General features: G+C 42.7%; 1 protein-coding gene across 1 annotated transcript; it reads left to right on the forward strand.

Moving 5' to 3' along the window:
• Positions 1-33: 33 nt before the first annotated feature.
• Positions 34-24,884, forward strand: akt1 (v-akt murine thymoma viral oncogene homolog 1). The gene is made up of 14 exons (XM_061301401.1): positions 34-210; positions 5,655-5,806; positions 13,785-13,913; positions 15,341-15,452; positions 15,731-15,857; positions 16,324-16,455; positions 16,582-16,647; positions 17,174-17,242; positions 17,363-17,488; positions 18,103-18,231; positions 21,218-21,432; positions 21,598-21,685; positions 21,793-21,895; positions 22,542-24,884. Exons 2-14 carry the CDS (start codon positions 5,761-5,763, stop codon positions 22,619-22,621), a joined length of 1,422 nt encoding a protein of 473 aa, XP_061157385.1. The 5' UTR covers positions 34-210; positions 5,655-5,760; the 3' UTR covers positions 22,622-24,884.
• Positions 24,885-25,417: the final 533 nt, after the last annotated feature.

Raw genomic sequence — 25,417 nt, forward strand, 5'->3', positions numbered from 1 at the left:
CTTGTAATCCATCGGCGCTAGGACCCGGCACGGCAGACTGCCACAGAGGCATTGCAGACAGCGAGTTTGGGAGGTGTAGTGGAAGAAAGGCAAGAGAAACGGAGTAAATGAGAGCACTTTTGTCCAGATTGTTCAAGGACTTATCAACTTAAAATCCCGCAGAATCAGCTCACTAGAATGAGACGGACACATTGTTGAATTCCTGTCCAGGTAAATGTCCGCGTTTCGTTCGCATGGTTAACTACAAGAGGTCGACAGCTAGTCAGGGTATGTCCCCATTGTACTTAGATGGGATGCGGTTATTCTCACCCGAGCTGCCCTGCTAGGCCCCAAATCCTCTCTGTCGCTTAATGCAAGCCTGAAATATGCTACTTTCCCGACACCCGATGGCTGTAAAAGTTACTTTGAAGTGACGGATGAACGCGAGATTCGTAAGCGAACTGTGCCGTAAGGGTGTACTGTATTTTCCACAAGCAACATGAACGTCTCTTCAGATGTTTGCTTTCTGACAATGAGCACTTTTTCAGACGCAGCCCTCGGGCCCTCTTAGTTGAAACTTTAATCTTCTACGTTCAAATGCTGCTTTTGTAGTACTTTTATGGCCTACGAGGGAAAATGAAGAAGATCAATGAGAGCGGCCCATTCATTGTTATGAACACTGTTTACGCTTTGCACTGTACGGGCCATTAGCTTGCTTAGCTTGTTGCTGCTCTGTTCCAACACCCACTTTTAAGATCGCGCTCCTTTTTACTTGCAAAACAATGTGCTGGCACCCAACTTATTGCCAGGGCTCTCCCAAAACAGGCCGTGTTTGTGTTGTTTTGCCTCATTATCTTAACTTCTAATCAGCACGTAGGAAGTGTTGACACCGCGTAGCCCCGCCTCACGGGTATTTACTGAGAACGCTTCAATGTTATTGCGTTCAAAGGTTTGAAAAGTGTTGGGATTTTGGATTATTTGCTTTTTAGTGGGGCAGCACTGTTTTGCACATCCGCCTCACAATTCAGAGGGTGCAGGTTAGATTCCACCTCCGGCCCTTCCTGTGTGGAGTTTGCATGTTCTCCCCGTGCCTGCGTAGGTTTCTCCACTCCCCAAAAAACATGATGGAGGAATGCTTTTAAGTGCTCGCCTATTTGACTGTGTTGTGGACACTTTTGATGAAATTTCTTCTCTTTTTGCTTTTTTCTTGTTTATAGCATACTACTTATGGTATTGAATGCCTTTTAAGTACTTGAGTCATTTAGAATGTGTTTATGAGTTTTGGTCCAAAAACATAGCAGTAATGTAAAAGCATGTGATGGTATTGTCAGTGTGAAGTTTCAATGACTAACACTTACTTTCCCATTTGCATTCTCAAGTGTACAATGTCCCCAGGCATGTTATACCCTTTCACGCCTTTACGTCAAAATGTTTTTGCCGGTCATGAGAAGACGTCTATCCACTGTGTGTGCACATGGGGCCTTACCATATGACCAGCCGAAGACTCAACACACCGGCGTAATGATCCAGCCGGTGACTGCTCGGCGCTGCCTGTTCTATTTCGAAGATATCAGCCGCCTCCCACCCAATCCCAGTGCTCTGACGCAAATGTGCCATCAGGCGCATGCAGAATCTGTGGAATGCTGTTGGAAATTTTGTCCCTGTGCACAGTCAGACGTATTGTGCCCCATTGCGCCACGGGAGTTGAGACCTTATCACTGACAAGGATACGCTTCTCACAATAATTGCCCAGTGTTGGCGTCACATGAGCGTACCCTTCTTTGGTTTGTGATGGCTCTCTGAGAACATGGCAGCCCGAGACACTGATAGCAGTTATTCTATTGATCTTGCTCACATTTACAACCAGGTTAGGAATAATGATTGAGTGTTGAATCTTAAAATAGTTTTGTGAAGCTGAGAAAATACAAAGATGTGCAAAACTGTTGCGCATGTAGGCAAAAGGTGCCTTACTTTGAAGAATATTAATAATGAAACATAAAACGTTTGACTGGTACTGTATGTACTGGGTACAATAGTGGCTCTTAAAGAGATACTTTATTTATTTTGCCATTTTCAGCAATAAAAATGTAATATTTTATTTATAATTAATTTGGTAACTTCATTATTTTTCATGTTCAACTAATACCTTTAAAAATTAAGTTTGCCACTTGATATCAACTGAAAATGACATCAGAAAATATTTGAGCCGCGATTGGTCGCTTGAAGCGACTGTGATGTCATTTTCAGCACATGAAATTGTACACGAAAAATAATGTCAAATAAATTATTGACAAAATATTTTTTCTCCTAAAAATGTCTAAATCAATTGAGTATGCCTTTAAACTCGTAGGCACTGAAACAAAACACACTTTGTTCGAAGAGTAAACAATAACAACGAATCATAAATTTCACTCAAAAAGCAGAAAAAGCTTTCTCATGAAAATTGACTTCAAACCAATGTAACTTTTGCTGCTCCCTTACAGAGATAAGTTTAGGAATCCTCGTCTTGACCTCGGCAAGCGCCACTCTCCCAATATCATTTTTGTAACCGAGTCTGTGCATTTCTACATTTCTATCGTAATCGTCCACAAGGATTGCTTCCAAAGATACGCTGTAACAAACAGTATCTCAAAAACCTTTTTGATTTGGTAACACCAAAGGGCTGTTGGAGGGGAGTCTCTTCACATAATGTGTCAACATTCTTCTGTTTTCAGTGTACATTCCATTCTGTCCAGCCATATTGTACTGAGCAGCCAGGACTGGGATGTGTGTATGATTTTTGTCACTCTGCTACTACCCTTCACAACTTCGGCTTTAGATCTTAAACCACAAGTAATTGTTATTCTCTAAAGTATTTCCAAGGAACTTCAATGAGGAACTAAGCACTCTCTATTTGACCAACCATTGCAGTTGTCACTGTAGGATCCATTTCCCATGACCAAGTGTTCATGCTGGATGGTCTCACTTCAAATGTTGTAAATACTTGAGTAAAAGCGTATTCGTTTTGTAACCGTAAACCAGGCACCGACTCTTGCCCGCCTCAGCATGAGCAGAAAATAGAGCATAAACAAGCTTACGAGCATTGATCTGCGATGAAGGAAGTAGTGTGGTGGGGTTGGCCCAAATTTCCTCCTACTGCCGTAAACACTTGTGACTGTCCTCGCTAGTGTGTGTGTGTCTGGGGGATCTTCGCTTCATGACACTGATTTGCATTGAATGAGTTGGCCCCCAGAGCTGGTGCCAGAAAGATGAATGATTAAAAGCCGCAGTGACAGTAAGGCAGGCAGGCGGTGGCGGCGCAGAGGCCTGAGGACCATGTGACCCGCTGTCAGGGTACTGGGTTCATTCAGTGGCTGCTGGCTGCAGCCCTGGCAGCAGCCCAGCTTTCTCCACACAGGCCGCAGTAGCAACAGGTCGCTCCCATTAAAACAGCAGCGCTCTGTTGTGGCTCCAGAGCTGCTCTTGTGCATGTGTTGCTTTTTCGGCTGCGGCGTACGCACCCCCGGTTTGTTTGTCTGAAGTATCCCAATGTTTATATATAATATGTGAGCGCTTGTCTCACTGTGTACACACAGAGATGCCAAAGGGTTCCAATAGCCTGGAGTTTAAATTGTACCTATTGTGTTTAAAAAAACATTTCATAAGCTATGTGACAAGATTTCTTAAAAATGACAAGTGGTTAGAATGCAAAGTCTGGTTGGAACAGCTAACTCAACTCAAAATTCAGCTTAAATCTAATTTTTGGGACTTGTGTTTATGTGTGTTTAAGGTTATGTGGCCAATCAGCAGCCAATTGGCTGCCTTATCCAAGTGACAATATGACCACATGACAAGAAATGCACTGATGCCAGCAGTGTCTTTAGCTGGTTTAATGCATCACGATTAAAACTAAAAAGCAAAGAGAGAACTAATGTGAATTGTAGGACACTTATTTTGGATGTTTCTTGGGCATAGGTTCTTGTCTTGAATACTCACTGGGCCTTTTCCCAATTGTAAAAGAAACTTTCCAAATACATCTGTAACTTTTAATTTGCACGGCCTGCCACGTCCCAGTCCAAGGTGGCTCACGGCCCCGTACTGGTCCACAGCCCAGTGGTTGGAGACCACTGCACTAAAACTGGACTTGAATAGCGCTCAATAAATATTATTCATTAGAAAATGCGTGTGAGTAGTAGAATTGAGATTGTACTTTACTACAAAAAAAACACGCATTTTACAGAAAACTGATTGTTTTCTATTTAATGTATTTGTTTTTAAGGATTTTTTTTTTATTGGATTGTTTTTAAAACAAAACTTAACACCCTGCCCATTTGTCACATTGCTACTCCAAGATCTCGCCATGGTTCGTTAGGACACAAATTCACTGCAATTAAGGATTTTTTTTTAATTGGATTGTTTTTAAAACAAAACTTAACACCCTGCCCATTTGTCACATTGCTACTCCAAGATCTCGCCACGGTTTGTTAGGACACAAATTCACTGCAATTACCAATAACAGTAAATAAAGAAAAAAATACCCCCCAAAGTCTTTTTGCTCATTGATAGAAGTAAGGGCAACAACAACAACGGCAGTAAAAGGTGTGTTTATCACCACACTCGGTGAGAGATTTATTTGAGCCAGGCGCAATAGTGATATGACTCGGAGTCTGTCAATAGTCACATCCACTTCCTGTTATTGTTCCTGGCAGTAGGCTGGCTGAGACCACTCACACAGAGCTCTTTTGATGGATTTACTCTGATAGAGCGGCGGCAGACAAATTGATTTCAGTGGAAGGGCAGAGATCGCCTGGTGCAGTGTGTGACATTTGTGTGAACAAGTGGGGAAATTGATCCCTTCTTTTTCTCCTGTCCTATGTTCAAAGCTGTATTTACAAGAGGTAAATTGAGGGAAAGGTCAAGTGGTTTGTCACGATAGCCTCCTGGTTTTGAATATTTGCAGTTGTTGGACATGGGGAAAGTGTGTTGGAATCGTTGCTTCATTTATGTATTTAACAATCACCGCACAAATCATTTAGTACACCTAAATAATTTTTGAAAATCCAGAAACATAATAAAGGCCTACTGATCAATCTGATATGGCTTTACAAAGACATTTGTTTGGAATATCATTAGGTTACGCATGTGTTCCTAATTTTACGGCTAGTGAATGTGGCGTACATACCTGCTGTCTAAAATGATGAAGTCATTCTTGAGTGTGAGCAGGTTAGACCTCCGCTATTACCTGATAGCATACGGAAGTTTGCACTGCACTTAGCGGAGTAACTGCGTCATACGCATCAGCTACTTTGGCTGTTTGTCTGGATGAGATCCAGCAATATTTCTGCGTGCTTACGCCACAAGCCAAACATGAGTAAAAACAACAACTCTCACAGATACGGCAGGTAAAAGTTGTTTACATTCTTTGACGGTTGTAGCCGACATAGTAAGCTACGGCTATTCATTATTTTTCAGTCAACCAAATGAATGAAAAATAAAATGACATATTCTGTCGAGGAGGGTTGTGTTTTTTTAATGTTTGATTTAAGATTATGAACACAGAAGATATATTTTTTACTGCCTGAATCATTAGGCCTCCATTGCTTCTCTCCTTAGTTGACCTGAAAGTTAATATTCAAGTGGAAAAAAATGTTCCACCACAATATAGGGCTAATTTTTTACCTTTTTCCAACTAATAGATAACCACAGGCCTCGTGTTCTGGGGTTGGGTAAGCGCAGAGATCTTTGGAAAAAACAAGTGACGCTCCCTTTGGAAATCCTGGCTCCTCTACCCTGTCCACCAACATGACCAATGTGGTGATCGTCAAGGAGGGATGGCTGCATAAAAGAGGTACGGTTACAATCCTTAAAATACACTTCAGAATTACATATATATGCTGACAAAGCTTTGTCTTATACTTCATCTCTTCTACTCGTGTTCCACTTTGCAAAATGAGTTTGCTTAAGATGCCAGGTGTTGTGCTTCTGAAATATCCTGTGATGATAATCTTCAACTGATAGCACACAGCAGCGGTAGTTCAGTTGTGAAATATTGCCACAGTCATCATCACCACTTTCATTAAAACCTGTACAAAAGCATGCAATCTTGGATATAAAAAAAACAAATAGCAGTCATACTGCACATTACAATCTAAATAGAGGAACTTGATTCGGTGTCATGACCGCTTTGTTGTGAATTGTTACCTCAACCTATCTAACTAATTGTCAAATAAGTCGTAGGATTAAAAGTATTTTACGTCAAATATTTCCAGAAAATGTAAAATAGCCACGGAGTCCATTTGGCTGCATGGCAGGGCTCTGACACAGCTGTGTGGTGTGGTGGGTGTTAGTCCTGTTGTTTGGATGAAGCGGCATTCCTCACATACCTGCTGACTTTGAGTACTTTATGCATGCACACTATCTCAGCCCACAGCCATCCCTCAAGAGTCCACCACCACCACCACAAGCTACAGTAAATGTGATAAGCAAACTGTCTGGTGACTTTTAAGGCCCGAGGGCCAGGAGGATCCGGGCTTTTCCTGAAAAGAGCTGAACCCGTGGCTCTGGCTCGGAAATGAAATGATGAAGTTAGTTATAATGAAAGTATATATAAAAAACGGATGATTATTTAGATAATGAGGAAATGATTATCGTAGCACTTTTGTTGAACTTTCTAAAAAGAGAACAGGAACATCCTTTTCGTTGAAGAGAACCTATTGATTGTAAAACATCACAACTGTGTCCTTTGGTTTCTTTGCCCTTGTCCATACTTGGCTAATTGCTCCACACATTCAGGAGCACAGATATGATCAAAAAGATTGGTAAAAATATAACTAAAACAGCCGTGAAATAGTGACTAGTAAGTCAACAGTCATGCTGAGTTGCGGAAAATGTACTCATACACTCAGGAACGATCAGGTTCAAGCTGTGACGGCCGTCTACTTGTGACATTAAACAAACAACCTTTCAGGAACAGTGAGTTGGCGCACTGTCACAGTCGAGCAGCTGTGCCCTATGAAATGTCACCCAGAACCTTTTTCCCTTTTGATCGGAGGACATCCGCCTGACATCTCTCGACAGCAAGGCTTTTTGTGTCACGTCACTGTCATGCAATCTTTGCCCCAGAGCCACCGCACAGAAGGTGAACCTGTAGTAGCCACGTCTCGCTGTCCATCATTGCGCCTCCCAGGTAGCACCTTGAACGGGGTGACTGGGGTGGTGCCACCCAGTTACATTCCAACTTCATGTAAAGTTCGCTTTTCCCTCATTCGAATGTCTGCGTAATGCAAATTCGAACCCTTCACAAACATTTTGTTTGTTCCGTGGACTTGGTCTGACTTCAAATACTTTGTTAAAGCTTTTCCTTGGAATGGTTTGGAGCAGTCTGTTACCGCATGACTGTGCTCCATGCATACTTGGATGAGTTTAATGCGGAAGAATTTCATCAGACCACCTTGGACTTGTCAACTTGTTTTCGCAGCGTCAGGGACCGCTGACGTCACAAATGTTCTTTAGATTTACTTCAAAATCGCAAAGTCTTGAGAGAGTGGAGACTGTAGAATGGGGGTGGAGCAACAGCTTTTTTTGCATCTATATTCATTCTTCTGGCCATCCAGTCATCTTCTTCCGCTTATCTGGGGTTAGATCACGGGCCACACATGGCAAGTTTGTAACTCAAAAGTAGTTAATCAATAATTAGTGTTCCAGATTCTCAGCCATGCTCTATTCCTTCGTTCTATTCCTTACGCCTTCCTACTTTCTTTGTAATTCTTAATCAAATTGTCTGGATTTTTTTTAACTTCTTTCTTTATCTGTTCTGGAAGGACAGTTGTGAAATGCCGTTATCAGAGTGAAAGAATCATTCGTATTTAGTGTATGTATTAATTAGAGAAGCACCGATCCGATATCTGGATCGGATATCGGCCCCGATATCAACAAAATAGATGGATCGGGTATCTGAAAATACAGCCGATCTGTGAGCCGATACTTTCCTTAATCTATTGGGACGTGGGCTACGTCATACGTCCGCAGCACGTGTGCCGCATGCCACGAGAGTTTTCTAAACAAACGCAAACATGGAGCGAACGTTCGCTTCTCTTCCCCGGGTTGCTAAGCGGACGTCAAACCCTGCGCGTTCGCTTCTCTTCGGGTTGCTAATGGGACGTCAAAGGCTGCGGGTTCGCTTCTCTCCCGAATTGGGCGGAGGCTAATCGGATGTCAAACGCTGCGTGTTCGCTTCTCTTCCGGGGGGGTGTTAATGGGACGTCAAACGCTTTGTGTGGCGGGCTCCATCTAGTGTGGAAACTGAGAAGCTGAGCTCAAGCTTCTTGTGCGGGCCATATTCAATTATGTTTTCAGAATTTGCTGCGGGCCAATAAAAACTGGACCGTTAGTTTGGACACCCCTAATTTAGAGCAAAGAACTGTGTAGTCTGCCTGATGCCATTGCCTTTGGTCTTTTCTGTTCCACATGTAGAGTTATGTAGCTTGTTAAGTCAACCATAATATCGGATCGGTATCGGGTATCGACCGATACGCAAAGCCACGGCATCGGTATCGGAACTGAAAAAGTCGGATCGGTGCATCTCTAGTATTAATATATTTAGAGGGCCTATTGCCCTTTAAATGCGCCTGCAAAGTGGTGGAGACTGTTATTCCCTTTAGCAAGTGTGTTTTTCTGAAGTTCCTGTCAAAGGCAGAGCATCGTCCAACATCAAAGAGGCAGATTGTGGCTTCCCCTAGTTTCCAGGGAAGTGCTCCGGCCAAGAACTCAGTGAAGCTCAACAGAACAGCGCTTGCCTGTCCTCTTCTTTTCCCTGGCCCTTGTGTGTTTGACTCATTTGCTCCTTGACAAGTATAAAGACCCGGCCCCCTTCGTTAGACTAACGAAGACTAAGACGACTATTGGAATTGAGTAGCAGGCTCTGCTAGCGGGAGGGGAACATCTAGATGGGACATAGCGTTAGATATTGTGAGGGAAAGATAGAGGGGCCGACAAAAGTTAAATAGTCTAATATCCCTACAACATAGACTTATAGATGATGCAGGGTCCGCCAGCAGTGGGTGTTACACCAGGAAGCCAGGAAGCCAGAACTTTCTTGCCGCCGGCATGGACCCCCTACTCTTTGTGATAGGAAGCAGTCTTCCTGCTAAATGTGGTGGAGAGAAGTAAATTACTGGGCTACAGCTGTCTGCTGGCTGGTTTGCATCACGGGTGGGGGGACCAGGAGGCTGAGGGAGGTGGCAGCTACACTGCTCACCTCTTCTCACAGCAAGCCTACTGTGCTTACTTTGCCGTGCAGAGTCCGCCTGCTTGCCTTTATCACCAGGTTTAAAAGAGATTAGTTTCCTAACATTTTTACTACTGCAGGGATGCATGTTACCACGATCGAACATCACATGACCAAACCTGTAAAATAGGTGAGCCGTGATTGGTCATTACCTGAGCCTTCAGCATGTGATGTCATTTTTAGTTGACAGTAAGTGGCAAAATGCACAAAATTAGCAAATTACTTATAAACCAAATACCAACCTTTTACTGCCAATAAGTACACTATCCCTTTAAAGCAAACACAGGACCCGGCCAAACTCTCCATCTTATATCAACACCGCTACTTCTCATTCCTATATGCCCACTTCTGCTAAAATCCTCCAAGTCTGTCCCCACTCCCAGATCTCCACTACGCTGTTGCTAAGATTATGACCCTGCTGACAACAGTCCTATGGCGAAAGTGGCTACGGACCAGAGCTCTGTCTCCAACATCAATCACATCACTGGCACCAGATTTTGAAATGTGTGCTCTGTGCTGAATAACGGTGATGCTCCGTTGTTTGTTTGTCTTTCACCCTGGTCATTAGGCACTAATAAGCTTAAAAATGTTTTTACTTGTTTGGCACGCAGTTACCGGGTTAGTTGAACCGTAGCCATAGACTGCTTATTTACCCGGAGGAAGGGGGCAACTCTCAACCCTCGTGTGGCAGTTGGGACTACCCACAGTCTCTATGGTAATCAGCAGGTGTCACTCACCACAGAGAAGAAGCGAGGGCTTTCTTATGAGCGTGAGAAAGAGGGACAGCCTCCCTCGAGCCCCCACCCTGCTTCCTTCCTTTTTTATCCTGTTGGGGTAGCAGCGGCAACCACAGTGATGGAGCGAAAGAAGGGTAAAAGGAGGGGATAGAGACGGCTACATAGAGACAGGGGTGGCCCTTCCCTGCAACCTGCTGATACTGCTGCCAAAGCCCTGGCATTCAAGTGCCACATCCAGCTGCATGGGAGCAGGAAGAACCAACAAAGTGGTTTCAGTAAGCAGGATGTGAAAAGTCTGTAAAGAGAATGGAGAAGAGTAAAAACCTGTGGCGGAAGGGTGTTCTTGCAATGCGAGAGGCCCAACTCACAGCTCTGTGCCCGGTACATACGAGAGTCGCTTATAGTGACCCCTGGCATCAGGAAGACCTCTTCTCCTCGGGAAGCAGACCGCTTGCGACTCATTGAGATGCAGGGCACTTGGTGGCAGGCTGCAGCTGCAGCCGACAGGCAGAACACGGCAGAAAAGGGCTGAGGGGATGGCGGGGTGGCGAGGGGTGAGGAGGGGACAACAAAAGGCACCAACCCCCCTCTTCCAACGCTATGGAGTTTAAATTCTCTAATCCTTCACCTCCCCCTCCTCCCATCACCTCATCCGATTCTCACCACTCACAAACACACACATACTCTGTTCAGTTCAGTAGTTAGCACTGGCTCCCTTCCTCGCATCGCCAAGCCATGAATGGCCCGGCCCCGGACAAAGACCAACAGCAGCCCCATCAGGAAGTCCGACCTCTGGGTGTGGGGACACGGAGACGGATTTTGTCTGATGCTCTCTGGTACCTCTCACTGTGTTAGTGTTCATTCACTCGGTCGCAGTTTGTATCTATGGAGAGGACTTTGGATATTTTTGGAGGTTCTTAACATCAGTTGAAGGGATGCTATGGCTGTCTGAATTTTTTTATTCTTAAAATATATCACAGATATGACAATTTGCCCTGATGTGCACCAGTGACTAAACTGGTTCTTGACCTGTCTACCTTGGCATGATCAGGTTCGGGGTATGGAGGGGCGTGTCAGTGGCCGGCTGTGGCTGCCGTACAGCAGTTGGCAAATAAAGATGAATTCTGTTTGTTTGGCTGTGGTTCTCTGTTCATTATTTTCCACTTTGCCCAGCGAGCATCCCCGACCTCAGCAGCTGCTTGTCATGTAAAGATACTCTATCAGTCCATGACAGCTCTTCCTATAAACACACACAGAGTACACAAAGCTAATACACACTCTTCTCGCACTTGTACATATGCGGGGAACATATGTAGTGATCTGTCTCACTACTCTGCTCAGTTCTTTGCACACTATGAAGCTTTCACGCCCCCTCGACTTCAATCATTTTCTTCTGGCATCAACTCTGTCTTATTCTGTCATACAACCAGTTTCATTGAGTAATGGTTTACTGGGAATGCATGGGCTCTATCTTTTTATAGTTCAACTGTGTCACAAAGAGTTCGCTCTGTCTGCTCCCCAGTTTCCTGTATTGGAAGAGTGTGATGATGAGCTAAAAGGAGAAGGCCCCACAATCTCCATTTTGCACCGAATTGCAAAAAAGTATTGTCCTGTGTGATAGCTTAACCATCAGTCTCACTTTCTGTCATGCAATGATGACACAAGAGATGCACTGTATGTGGAAAGTAGAGTACAAGTGGAAGAGGAAGTCGTGTAAATAGGAAGCTCTCAAGGGTCATCTTTGTTGTTTAGGCAGACTGTGAAGCATTGGGGGGTGCAGAATTGCACAGACACAAACTCAGACAACCAGATGAGACTACTTCCACTCTTGTCATGTGATCTGCTTTGTGGTCGGAAACAATGTGCCTGCCGTACCAGTATGAAAACCAGTTTGTCATTGTGGCTATTATTTCACAATGAAATTGGCTTATAAGGGGTGGGGATTTTTTAAAAATAATTACAATGCAATATCGATTCAGCAACTTCCCCATATAATTCAATCTCAGAAAATCCTCAGAATCGTAACATCATGGCAACATTTCCAAACAGCAGCGACCTGAAGCGGTTCAAGCACAAACGTCTTGCATCAGGACTAAGACCTACACAAGTAATGGTCAAGATTTTTTATTTTGCCCCAATTTTCCCATTTATTTGAATTGAGAAACGCAAATTGGAGCTTACTAAAGATGTTCCACGTTATCTTTGTTTGGTTTCACATTATGACATGTCAGCATTGCGCACATACTGTCCTCAGTGTGGACTGGCATGGATTTTAACTTGGGGGGGGGGGATATAGGTCAGCCAAAAACTGACCACAGAGTGAGACACCAGCTGGAGCCCCAATGTTGGGACCAGGCCAAAGAAAGACAAATTGTGTGTGTGGTGAACAGCTGATACTCAAGTGACTTTATGCAGGCGTAGGCATTTTCGATTTGTTTGCACCTTGATGAAGTCAAACTGACAACCTTGTGATCAATTCATCCTAATCTTTATAAAAAAAAAAGAGCTCAGGTTTGACGGATGACACCATGGATCTGAACTAAATGGGATACGTTTGGCGCAACTGTGCAAAAACCAGATGAAAAATGATGTTTTGTGTGATGATTAGAAATCTGAGGCATCTGCTGCGGATTGAAGGCAAAAGTATATTGGACTGCGAGGCAGATGTTTTGTCTTCAGGCCAACACCTTCTCAAGTCTTGACAGCTCGTTTAGAGAGTGCTTCACCTCGTATCCGGTTAACTCTGCCAGAATGTCCATACTTTACTTAAGTGTCCCTTTCCTTTGCATCTCATCCCGGAAATCTCGTTGGACTTAATCCCACTAGGGTCTCTTGCTCTTGTCATTCTGCGGTCCAAATAAATGCGACGCAGGAAGAGGAAGTTGGTTATTTTAAGATGTCAAAAGTGCAAATCTGAAAAAGTGAAATGTTATTGATAATTGGTTTTTCATTTTCAATTATTTGAAATGATGATTCCAAATATTGAGATATGACTAGCGACTATGTAAAACTGATTCTTTATCAAACTTATATTGACAGATACCCAATGATGATGAGTCGAGTCTCTCGCTCGGTGGCACACACGCACATGCAAACGCACCACCCTACTCACACATTTCTGTGTTAGAGGAAATGGGCCAATTAAGGACAGCTTGCTACGACTCTGCATGGGGCTAATATGTGTCTCCATAATTAAAAATGAATTACTCTTTTCCTTTATAAATATTCAAGTCCCCGCTGCACGTGTGCCGCTGTCTTGCTATGAGCTAGTTTCCCGTCATATGCACAACATCTGGCGCAGCATTTCCTGAAGCGTCACCAGAATAAATTACATTTTGTTAGAGATTGACATGCATGACTTGAAGTTATGGATGTTGTCTTTAATATGAGGCGGGATTTTGGTCAATGTGTTGCAAAACCGCAGAAACAATGGACAGACAAAGGATCTATTATAGTCAGATTGTGCCTTTGAAATATTCAAAGGTTCTGCGACGTCACTTTTCTGTGAAGGAGACAGACGGACAGAGCAAAAGGTCCTGACTTGTACGACAAACAATTTGTCCTGCAGCTGACCTACGTAAAAGAAAGATGGCCGTTTTGAACGCTAGAACAGCATAGTAATGACCACATTGCAGAAAAAAGGTTCCACCTCGGGGAATTTAACAAAAAAAAAGAGAGGACAATGCAGTAATTTACCACAGAACACATTCCCGAACAATATACTGCAGATTGTGCTTGCCCAATCGTTCCTGTACTATTTTGTCATCAAGTGTAATTTTGATGCACATTTTCTCTCATATCAGGAGAATACATCAAGACCTGGAGGCCAAGGTATTTTCTTCTGAAGAGCGATGGTACATTCATTGGCTACAAAGAGCGGCCGCAAGATGTCGACCAGTTGGAAACGCCCTTAAATAACTTCTCCGTAGCACGTGAGTATCTGCTTTCGAAGCAGCCACTGCATTTTTTCCCCTCAGAATTCCTGCCAGCTTGTTTTCTCCATACTTGTGCTGGTGTAGCAATTACAGTATGTTCATAAATAATCACAACTGACGAAAGAGTACATTTTTTTTGGTCTTACTTTAAATGCCTATGAGATTGCAATATAATAGTGGCGTGTGTTTGAGTTTTATTTATATACATTTTTATTTTTTAATTTATATAAAATATTATTATTATTATTTTTTTCAATTTATTTTAATCAGTTGTTTTGGAAAAAAGTTCAAACTGAATTCACAAAGTTAAACTGGGCTTTCTGGGCTTCTCTGAGATGTCACCAATTATTAAAGAAAAAATATTTTAAAAAATAATAATAAAAAATAATAACCATGTAATTGTTTTTTGATCTGTTCAGGAACGCAAGTAAAAGAAACTATCTTTTAAATTTTAATCAAGACATACTATGCTGTACGATTATTTTTTATTTAGGAAAAAGAACATTGTGTCTTCTTTTTGCTTTGAACTTGTGTTATTGGCTCCTGGCATTAATCCATTTCCTCCATGCATCTTCTGCGGTACCGTGCACAAATGCTGAAAGCTGCCCAGCACAATTCATTTTCAAAAAGTTGCTGTGTTCAATTCACTCTTCCAATGACTAAACTCTGCAATTAGACAGCCCACTGTTAGTTGAAATGTTTCCTCTCAGACGCTTTTGAGTTATTGTGGCTATTAGCCGCCTGACTTCTATTAATCTGCTCCGAGGCGCTGCCGCCATCAGCGGTCGTTTCGCTTTTCTTAGACCAAGGCGCAGAGGACACGTGGCGCGTCGCTGGCGACGAGGGCGTAGCAGCTGGATTGTGTTCCAACCCTTGTAGAGCCATGTTGCGGTCTCAGTGGTGGTCCACTCTGCCGTCCTCCATCCATCACATTGAGGGCATTTTGTGTCACATTCCAACACATATGCTGACATTTTTCATTTGGCAGCAGATGTTAATGCAAAAGAGGATCAGAAGGAAAGCTCTGCTTCCTGAATACACTTATTATTACATTATTCAAAACTGAAATTACAAATTGCACCAGCCACTGCGGAGAAAATGATGATCATATTTTTCACATCAGCCACACTTTGTATTTATTTTTTTTATAGTTCACGGATTGTGTTTGACCTTCACTTTATTGTCTTTGTTTTTTGTATGGCAGCATATATTATTGATTCACTGCTTAAAGTTAATCACCAGAGGTGTTTTCCTCTACCTCAGTACTGTTACTTTCCAAATTAGACAAAAGTATGATTTTTTTGGGGGGGGGGACGATAAAGACAAATGTCTACAAATATGAGTCTTTCTCTTCCCTTTTCATGGCCAACACTGGCCCTTCTCTTTGTCTCGCTTTTCCAATTCCTGCCTCATGTTATGCCCAGAATGCCAGCTGATGAAGACAGAACGACCTAAGCCCAATACATTCATCATCCGCTGCCTGCAGTGGACCACTGTCATCGAGCGCACCTTCCACGTTGAGACCCCTGAGGAGAGGCGAGTGAAAAGCGTTCTCGGCTAACAGAGAAGCAAAAGACAAATTGTGTACATGCAGGGTATATGTCCCTGGTGAAAAAACAACAACCAAAGTATATATATATATATATATATTTTACTAGGAAGTATTGAAAATGTATTTAATCATAGTTATGCATCCACCCAAGGTCCACTTGTCAGAACTTGCACTTGAAATTGCGCTCCTCTTGATAAAATGCCAATTATGTGATCCGACTGCTTTGGTAAACAGTGTGATGTATTCTTTTTGCTGCCTTTAGGGAAGAATGGACAAAAGCCATCCAAACAGTGGCAGAAGGGCTGCAGAAGCAAGAAGAAGAGATGATGGACTCCTCCCCAGACCCCATGGATATGGAGGTCTACCTGACCAAACCCAGACAAAAAGTGGTATGTCTGCCGTTTTATGTTGACACATCTCAGTGTCATTCTGATTTATTTCAGCACACAGAAATCAGCCCTTGTTCTTATGCCATTGATAGTCTCCTTTATTGCACCTTGCTCTCCACTCACAACTTCATCTAACCTTCTTTCTGCACTTGTCAGCTTCATTGAGTCTCTCAACATCAGCCTTGGGTGGCTTAGCGCAAGATAGCATGTCTAACAGCCTTGCCAGAGCCCCCCCCCCCCCTCCTCCCCCGCGTGTGTCATGACAAAAGGTCCAAGGCCATCGGATTCAATGCCCCTCACGAAAGCATTTCTAACGTTCTCTTGAGTAAAAGGGTCAAAGGTTAACTGAGACACAACCAGGAAAATGCAGTGGTTGAAATAGTGCCTTGAATGCCACTTTGCTGCGGGTGGGATTGTATGAGTTTGTTTGTAATCAGATGCCACTCTCTGTCTTCTGACTCTCCAGACTATGCACGATTTTGAATACCTCAAACTCCTGGGAAAAGGCACTTTTGGTAAAGTTATTCTGGTCAAGGAGAAAGCCACGGGACGCTACTACGCCATGAAGATCCTGAAAAAGGAGGTGATCGTGGCAAAAGTGAGTGGTTGCCAGTAAGATACCAAAGCAGAGAAAAGACTGGGGGGGGAGAACACGGGAGCAATGACTTGATACCGAACCTTTGTGGGAGTTTCACAAATGCTCTTTGTGGATTCTTTTTTCCAGGATGAAGTGGCGCACACACTCACAGAAAACAGAGTCCTCCAGAATTCAAAGCACCCCTTCTTGACAGTAAGGAGGCCCTTTATATACTTCAAGTAAACTTATTTGACTTGATTAAGAGCCTTGATTTTCAATTCTATTTAGTCTAGCTCAGTGGTTCTTAACCTTGTTGGAGGTACCGAACCCCACCAGTTTCATATGCCCATTCACCGAACCCCTCTTTAGTGATTATTATTTATTTTTTTTCAAGAGAGAGATGTTTTTACTGGTGCACAAAATGAGCCGTGCATAAACATCACCTTGTTCAAAGAATAAAACCAACACAATGCATGAATTCACGACAAATGACATACCAGCAAATCAGTGTGACTTCTGCTTTTGCCTTTGCGAGACCAGTTCAGATATGCAGATATATAAATCAGGTGTGTTCGGACCTCTGCAGCATATGAAGATCGTAATTTTATTCATAGCACACTGCAGAAAGGTTTGACGTTTTTCACTAATTTGACTTTAGGCTCATGTTTTCTGAGAACCACCCTCTTACATTTCACATCCAGGTATTTGTTATGAATTGTGACTTATTTTCCCTCGACAGGGGCTGAAATACTCTTTCCAAACACATGACCGCCTTTGCTTTGTCATGGAATATGCCAACGGTGGTGAGGTAAACTAGTTTTATATTATTTCCCGCATTGATCAGGATTTATTGGTAGGCTCGTTGATCTTTTCCCTTGGAATAACAGAACACTCTGTCTCCTTTCAATCTGTTTGGTTTCCCCCTCAGCTTTTCTTCCACCTTTCAAGGGATCGGGTATTCTCAGAGGAGCGTGCTCGCTTCTATGGTGCAGAAATTGTCTCTGCGCTTGACTACCTGCATGCCGAAAGAAACGTGGTCTACCGAGATCTAAAGGTAGAGGTTGATACTCGTCCATCATTGCTTCTCAAGTCTTTTTTAGTGATCTATATTGGGAAGGAACTGATCACAGGTTCATATGAGAGATGTTTTTATAGAGCTCTGAATGTTTTAGCAGCAAGCATCGGCAGCCCGGTCAGCATAGCAATCTCACTCCCAATTCCCTGACTCTCTCTCTTGGGTTTATGAGGCTGTATCTCAGTCCGCTAAGCCGCTGTAGAAAATGCCAGTGTAGCAGGATTGGAAGATGTGCTGACTCGCCCCGGCACTCCTGGACACGTGTGAGCTACAGCGGCCAGACTTAAATGAAGAATAAGGGAAGGCGCAAGCACGTGGAGATACTGAAAGGCCATGTTGTCTCACTTCACTATGGCCGAAGAATGTTCATTGGTTTAACATTTTATCGCACATTGCCATCCAGCAAGAATGCAGTTGGTATCGTAAAGCTGGAGGGATGCAAATTTTTAAATCTTAAAACACCGGAGAGAAAATAATTCGAGGGGTATAATGAACATACTGATCAATATCAACAAAAACAAACTCTTGTTTGTTCAGTGCACGTAATATTTGAGAAGCATATGACTTTCTTGTGTGTGTCATGTTCCCCGCAGTTGGAAAATCTGATGCTGGATAAAGATGGACACATCAAGATAACAGATTTTGGCCTCTGTAAGGAGGGGATCAAGGATGGTGCCACCATGAAGACTTTCTGTGGAACACCAGAGTATCTTGCACCTGAGGTAACCTAAATGTGTTTCCCTTTCTGCAAATAATGTCTTTTTTTTTAAACGGACAAATGCTTTATATTTCCAAGATCCTACACTCATACCATTCAAGACACATTTTTATGATAGATAGATAGATAGATAGATAGATAGATAGATAGACAGACAGACAGACAGACAGACAGACAGACAGACAGACAGACAGACAGACAGACAGACAGACAGACAGACAGACAGACAGACAGACAGACAGACAGACAGACAGACAGACAGACAGACAGACAGACAGACAGACAGACAGACAGACAGACAGACAGACAGACAGACAGACAGACAGACAGACAGACAGACAGACAGATAGATTGACAGTGCCAACCGATCAGTGCATCTGCTAAAATAAAAAAATACAAGCTAAAAGTCTATACAAACTAAAAACAACACAAACAGAACATACACCGTATTTCATGCAAGTGTACATTTAAACAACTGAAAAGAGGCACTTGTTTGATTAGGTTGGGTTCTGATTCCAAAAGTGTCTGGGTGGTATGTACACCCGTATTTATTTTGAAGAAGCTGACACTTAGTTTTGAAGTAAGTTAGAAGTCAGCGCGTGCCACCCTGTCACGTGCAACCTGAGTAGATCCGAAACAAATTTGCAGCGTGTCGCTGGACATCAGTTGTTAAGAAGCATGTGGAAGAAAGGGCAGCTGTTCTGAAATGCCTTTCTAATCTCCATCTGAATTCTGTCCTTTAATGAGTGAGCGCGGCGTGCGGCAAAGGGGCCTGCTCTCATATTTGCTGTCTGAGAAGAGGTGTGGCTAGTCCCTATTGCGTGCAGGTATGACAAGTGAGGCCCGGAACTTGATACCGTATTGTGAGTGTGGCTAGCGTTTATGTGAGAGGAAGAACACGAGCATTTGACCGGTGGTGTAAAAATGTTTCTGAGTGTTGACGCAGTTGCCTTATCGTTGTTTTTAGCCCCCATTTGGAATTATCCTGCTGGGGGGGGGGGATCATTGGCTAGGAGCCCCTCAGGAAACGTGAGCTTCTGCCCCTGGAATAAGACCGCAATGGCTACAGCTGTTCTGTGGCATCAGGGGAGCCACAGCCTGACCTGGAAGGAACCAGTGTCAGTGTCCTCCTCTCTTCTTAATGCCATATAGGAACATCAGGAAGGTTGTTCTAAAAATCACAAGCTAGCCTAGAATATTGACTCTCTTTACACAAACCTGTTGTGTAAAATCAAATCCTACAGAGCTTCTCCTGTTCCTGCCAAGCTCCTCTTAGCCCCGCTCTCATCTCCGCTGAGGTGCCCGGAGCATATGACAGCTCCAACCGAGAGCCAGGGAGACATCAGGGGCTGTTTCCAAGGCAACCGGGTCGCTGGCGAGCGTCTCTATGGAGTTCAGCTCAGGCAGTGTTACAGGTTGTTCTGCAGTAAACAATGACCTTGTTGTGTGAGCTGCACAGGAATGCCGAAACGTCTGGGAATATTCCATTCAGATCGGGAGCGAGGGGGTGGGGGGGCTGCTGTCCTGAAAGAACTTCAGGGACAAATTCACTTGGTCTCTTTTATTATACTGTGGAAATCCATCGAAGAGCTAACTGGTTAAAGGATGAATTTCTTGATGGCGTTTTTGATCGGTTTGCATTCACTGTATATTTTTATTTATTTATCCCTTGAGTCTAGAGTCCTCCACTTCTGGTAAATAATGTCATGCTTGTGCAGACATGCTGTGGGAGTTCCAAAATATTTTTGTTTTCTTGTACCTCTGCCCTTCCTTTCTGCCACTTATTGGTGGAGTAATAGTGTTAGTCTGAGTCAGGGGCCCAAGCAGGCAGTCCTGGTTACGTATATGAGGGATGAGCTTGGCTCCTGCGCTCCTGGCAGCTTCACAGCTGTGGCACTCTTCTACATATATGGGGCAGCTGCGGGCCCAGCTGTCGCACGGTATGAATCACACGACAGCAAAGCTGGAAATAGAGACGGCCTAGTAATCCAAACCCCGCTCGGGCTTCGCGTTACCCCCCCCCCCCCCCTCCTGCTCGTCCAGGCGTCCTCCACGGTGCTCGCAGACACATGTGTGCACGCACGCGGCAGTCTTGTTCCTTTTAGGGACACATGCGATCATCTGTTTTTCCAGGACACTCCTGGCCCGCGTGCTGCTGCGTCCATATCTAATTCTATTAAGCCACCCACATCCTTTAACTGAAGTTGCTATTCTTGGGTGTGAATTACCTACCATCGTGCTCCTTAAGCTTTAAAGAGGGACAGACTGTTCTCTTTTTTTTTTTTTCACCTTCAACATCCGCCTGGAGAGGTAGAATCCAGTACATGTCCCCAGGGGCCTTGGAACAACTGTGCTCCGCAGCATATTATTCATGCAACAGGTTGCACTCTTCAGTGAGCACTCTGCTACTGGAGTTTGTCTGATTAATAGTTTCCTATGAGATAAAATTGCTTCCTTTTTTTTTTTTTTTTGCTGAGTGATACTCGCATGTGTGTACATTGGCCCCAACTGTGTTTATCGCCTCATATTTGTTTATTCCAGCACCCCACACCCCTCAGCAACCTGTTGGTGTGTATGTGCGGAAAGGCCCTAGGGTGATTAAATATGCAGAGCTCAAGGGGAAACACTATCCTCCCCCCTAATATGAGATGTGAGTCAGGGTTGGCCCCGGCCTGTGTCCAAACCACAGGTCAGTGGGGAGAGCAGGTGATTTTGGTAGCACTTTAAGGAATAACAGTTGCTCTTGGGATTTTTGCACTCATCGCCTACATCATTCGGCACACCAGTAAAACGCAAATATTTTGTTTACTTTATTTGGCAACTTGAGAGAGGTGACACATTAGCATTACTTAGAAGGATGTGGCGCAGCTCTATAAAAAAAAAAATGACAAAAAAAATGTGTATTGTAAAATTGTTAATTGTCTTACATTGAGCATTTGTATCGTCTAGAATTGGACAACTCATGTACAACTTTACTGTTAATCTCCAAGGTACTTGAGGACAACGACTATGGCCGCGCGGTAGACTGGTGGGGTCTTGGCGTGGTGATGTACGAGATGATGTGTGGCAGGCTGCCTTTCTACAACCAGGACCACGAGAAGCTGTTTGAGCTCATCCTCATGGAAGACATCCGCTTCCCACGGACACTCGGTCTAGAGGCACGCTCGCTGCTCTCTGGACTCCTCAAGAAGGACCCCATGCAGAGGTGTGGCATCAAAGCAGCTGTTCAACATGGGCAGATTAGTTTATTATTTTTTATTTTTTTTTAAATGATTCACCATGGTGTTATTTATTTTTTGTTGTAAATTTAACAAAGGGGGTTTAAACTGATTTTTTTTTTTTTTAATAAACCATCCACTCATGCATCCAGGCTCGGTGGTGGTCCTGATGATGCCAAGGAAATCATGAAGCACAAGTTCTTCGCCGGGATTGAATGGCAAGACGTTTACGAGAAAAAAGTAAATTTCACACACACTTAATAAAAAACAAAAGCAGTGCTATCATCATAACTTATCCCCAATATTAGTGTCCTCATTGACAATTTTCTACTCTTGACCCGAAACAGTTGGTCCCACCATTCAAGCCCCACGTTACCTCAGAGACCGACACGCGGTATTTTGATGAGGAGTTTACTGCACAAACCATCACAATTACGCCACCTGGACAAGGTAATGCCAAATATTTGAATGTTCTTATGCTTGCTAAATGTAGTACGTCATTATGTTCAACACACGTTTTTCCCCTGAAACACTGTCCTGATTTATTTCAATTTATTTTTTATTATACTTTCACATTGTTCCAGGATTGAGGCCTGACTTCATCCCACCCCCACTAAGCTGCTCATTAATAAAGAAACTATTATAAATCCTCTGAGCTCCCTTGAGACCAGTCTGCCCTCTCCTGGAGAGCTTGCAGAATGTCTTTCTATGAAAAGTCCCCCATAGTGCATAATAATATCTATAGGCATTGGGAACCGTTTTATGAGGAAAAAGTTAAATGGAATCATATTGCACCCTGCTTACAAAAAGACCCACAGTGACAGCCAGTACTCGCATTACCGGTTATTGAATCCTCGGCTTGTTGAAACAACAGCAAATCCTCAAACCTGTAATTGGCACATGCCCAGTTCACACACAGTAATCTTTCCCAACATTCCGAGTTATGCCTATTTCAAAATAAATGTCCTGTAAGAACAGCCAAACTTGTTTAATATATTTGGGAATCCTCTTATTCGCTTCACATTCATTGTGTGGTTAAATGAATTGTTTGTCAATACTTATTTAAAATGAATATCTGTTTTTCGTGCACCCCCAGACGACAGCATGGAGTCTTTCGACAGTGAGCGGAGACCCCACTTCCCCCAGTTCTCCTACTCCGCGAGTGGGGTGGCCTGACCGACACTTGCACATTCCTCAATCGTCCCCCTCAATCCCTTCCCTTTAAGCCGACTGCATCCTCCAAAAAGGGGCCCGCCGATTGTTCGTCACCTTACCGCGTTTACCCCCAAGTTGTGTTCTCAAGGAAGGAGCAAGGTCAAGCGCCAACACAGAGCTCAGTCTGTCTGTCTTTTTTTTTTTTTTTAAATTAACACTACTTTTAATTTCCTGGCCATTTAGTGAGCAGGCATCCACACACCAGCACCTATGTTGCATAAATTAGGCCACTGCCTTAAGTTTCAAAAAGGGCTGGTATATTTTTTAAACCTGATTAAAGGAATTAAATCATTTCCAGCAGAGACTCCAAATATGATGGAGCAAAGTTCTGTTGGTTACATGGTGTGTGTGTGTTGCTTGTCTCCTTTGCAAATCAAAACCAAAATTTTGACAATTTTTTTGTTGGGGGGGGGGGCTTCTAAAGTGAATGTAATGTTTGAAATAAATGATAGATCTTGCATGCATCCTTTGTTGTAAAAACCCTCATTGAATCTGGTAGATTGAAAGGTCTGAGCATATAGTATGCAAAAAATGGCAAGGTTCTGGATACTGTTAACTCATTCACTGCCAGCCATTTTCAAAAGAAGTGCCAGCTGTTTTAGAGAATTTTGCGTAATTTTTCAAGACATACAAAATGTTTAGTTTAGATGCACACCGAATCAACCAAATGAAAAAATAGAAATCAACTATTTTATTCACATTTTGTGATCGGCAGTAGAACAGAAAAGGTTTTACGACATAACAAATTAACTTTGGGTGAAATCAAAACATGAGGCCGAAGCAATAATCTTTATATGGGTGTTCTTTGATTTTTAAGACACAACAAAATAATTAAATAATTTTGATTGCAAAATAATTACATTCTGTATTTAGCCATATACAGAATCACATGTCCATTCAGTGGCCGTCAACATCATATCTGCAATTTCACATTTATCACAAAACATAATTTGCAAAATCAATATATACACTTTATCTGAGTGTAAAAATGCTTCAACTTGTGTGGGCGAGTGACGTCGTAATGTCCTTCGACTTGCAGTCGAACAAGGCTGATCTCAAATCGAAAATGGTGTATTGTTGCCATTTTTTGGTCAATAGGCCTCATCACCATTCTTCCCAACTTGGAATTCTCGGTAGAGCAGCATCGGATCCACTTACACCCCTCACCGTGAAAACAACATAAAAGATGTGAAAAGACATCTTTGGCACTGACCTTTTGGATTCTTAAAGGCATGAAAACGCCTTTGGCACTGAGTGAGTTAAAGTCTCTTAATCCTAAATGTTTGCACACTGAGTTGTTTCTTGTTGGGATAAAATGAAATTGTCTTATTCGCTTTTGCCTTCCTTTCTCAAATCTCAATGCTGCGCAGCGAACACCTCCGGGTTTCCCTCTGATCCGGATCAGTCGGGCCCTCGCTGACCCCTCAGAACCTCTCCCCTCCTGTAGAGTTTTTCTCCTAGTAGAGTATTGGGTGTTTACCATCCAGTGCTTCCTCTGCAGCCTCAGTGAGGTCACTAGCACGATACATTTCTGTAGTAACACAAAGTGGGCTTCAGGGGAAAACACACCGAGAATAATCTTTCATGTGCTTATGGGAATTTGTGTCCGGTCCACTACTTCTTATTTATGAGACCAGCATTTAAATATCAAGTTTTAATGTGCCAATGAAATGCACCTTGTTGTCCCACAATGATTGTATCTGCATTTTGTATTTGTGGTTGGAAAAAACTAAATTTGATTATTATTACTATTATTATTATTATTATAAAACTAAATTAGCTTATTATATAATATTCAAATGTTGTGGAAGAATTAAAGCATTTTTTAAAACGTGGCTGAAGCGAATCTGCGATCTTTAAGATCCAAACATGTATTCAAGGTTTGATTAGAGGTTTTCAATGTGGTTAAGATGACAGATAATCATTTTTCAAAAGTGCATTATGCCTTATTGAATGTAACGGTTTTTATGTTTTCACTTCAAAAACAAACTTTTCTTTGTTAAATATGATTGTTGCTTATTCCTATGCACACACCCATCTTGCTGTCACCTTCTGAAAAATAGGGAAATTCATTTTATATTTTGTTTTTTATTGCAACTTTTGTACCTGCCCTACCATATCCGCAAGATTGAGGACACCAGCTTTAGTAAACAAATAATATAAACTTTGTACACTGTTTTTAATTGTTTCTTTCAAACTGATGGAATAAAATGTCTTAATCCAATTTGTAGAGTTTTTTTTTTTTTTTTTTTTTTTTACTGCAGATGATCTGTCGTTATTTCCTCCACGATAAAAAAGTAGCTTCATACCCTGTATAAGGCAGAATCGTTTATTCATCTTGTGTAATACATTTAATTAGAAGTACTTCCCAATAATTAGAATACTGAAGAAAAGTTTGATTCCAACTTTGTTAATTACACATATTGGAAAATAACTTTCAGATGATCAATGCCTACCTATATTCTTCATTAAAAATATTTTTTTGAGAATTGGTGTTTACATTCAAAATATTTGTAATGGTGAATTTTGGGTTCACATTACCTGTAGAAAAAAAAATCAAAATATTTTGCACTCTAGAGCGAGCTATGATCTTGATCTACAGACTTGATGTGGCTGACAAATGCACCCACAAAGGTTTCTGCCCGTGTCTTGGCCGAGTTCTCCATCTCAACAGGCTGCACTCAGGTCCTTGTCTGGGACTCTGCAGCTGCTCAGACACAGTCTCTGGAGCAGATGTTGACAGCCAGGCCTGTGGTC

Source organism: Syngnathus typhle, linkage group LG16, assembly GCF_033458585.1.
Source record: "Syngnathus typhle isolate RoL2023-S1 ecotype Sweden linkage group LG16, RoL_Styp_1.0, whole genome shotgun sequence".
Lineage (NCBI taxonomy): Eukaryota > Metazoa > Chordata > Actinopteri > Syngnathiformes > Syngnathidae > Syngnathus > Syngnathus typhle.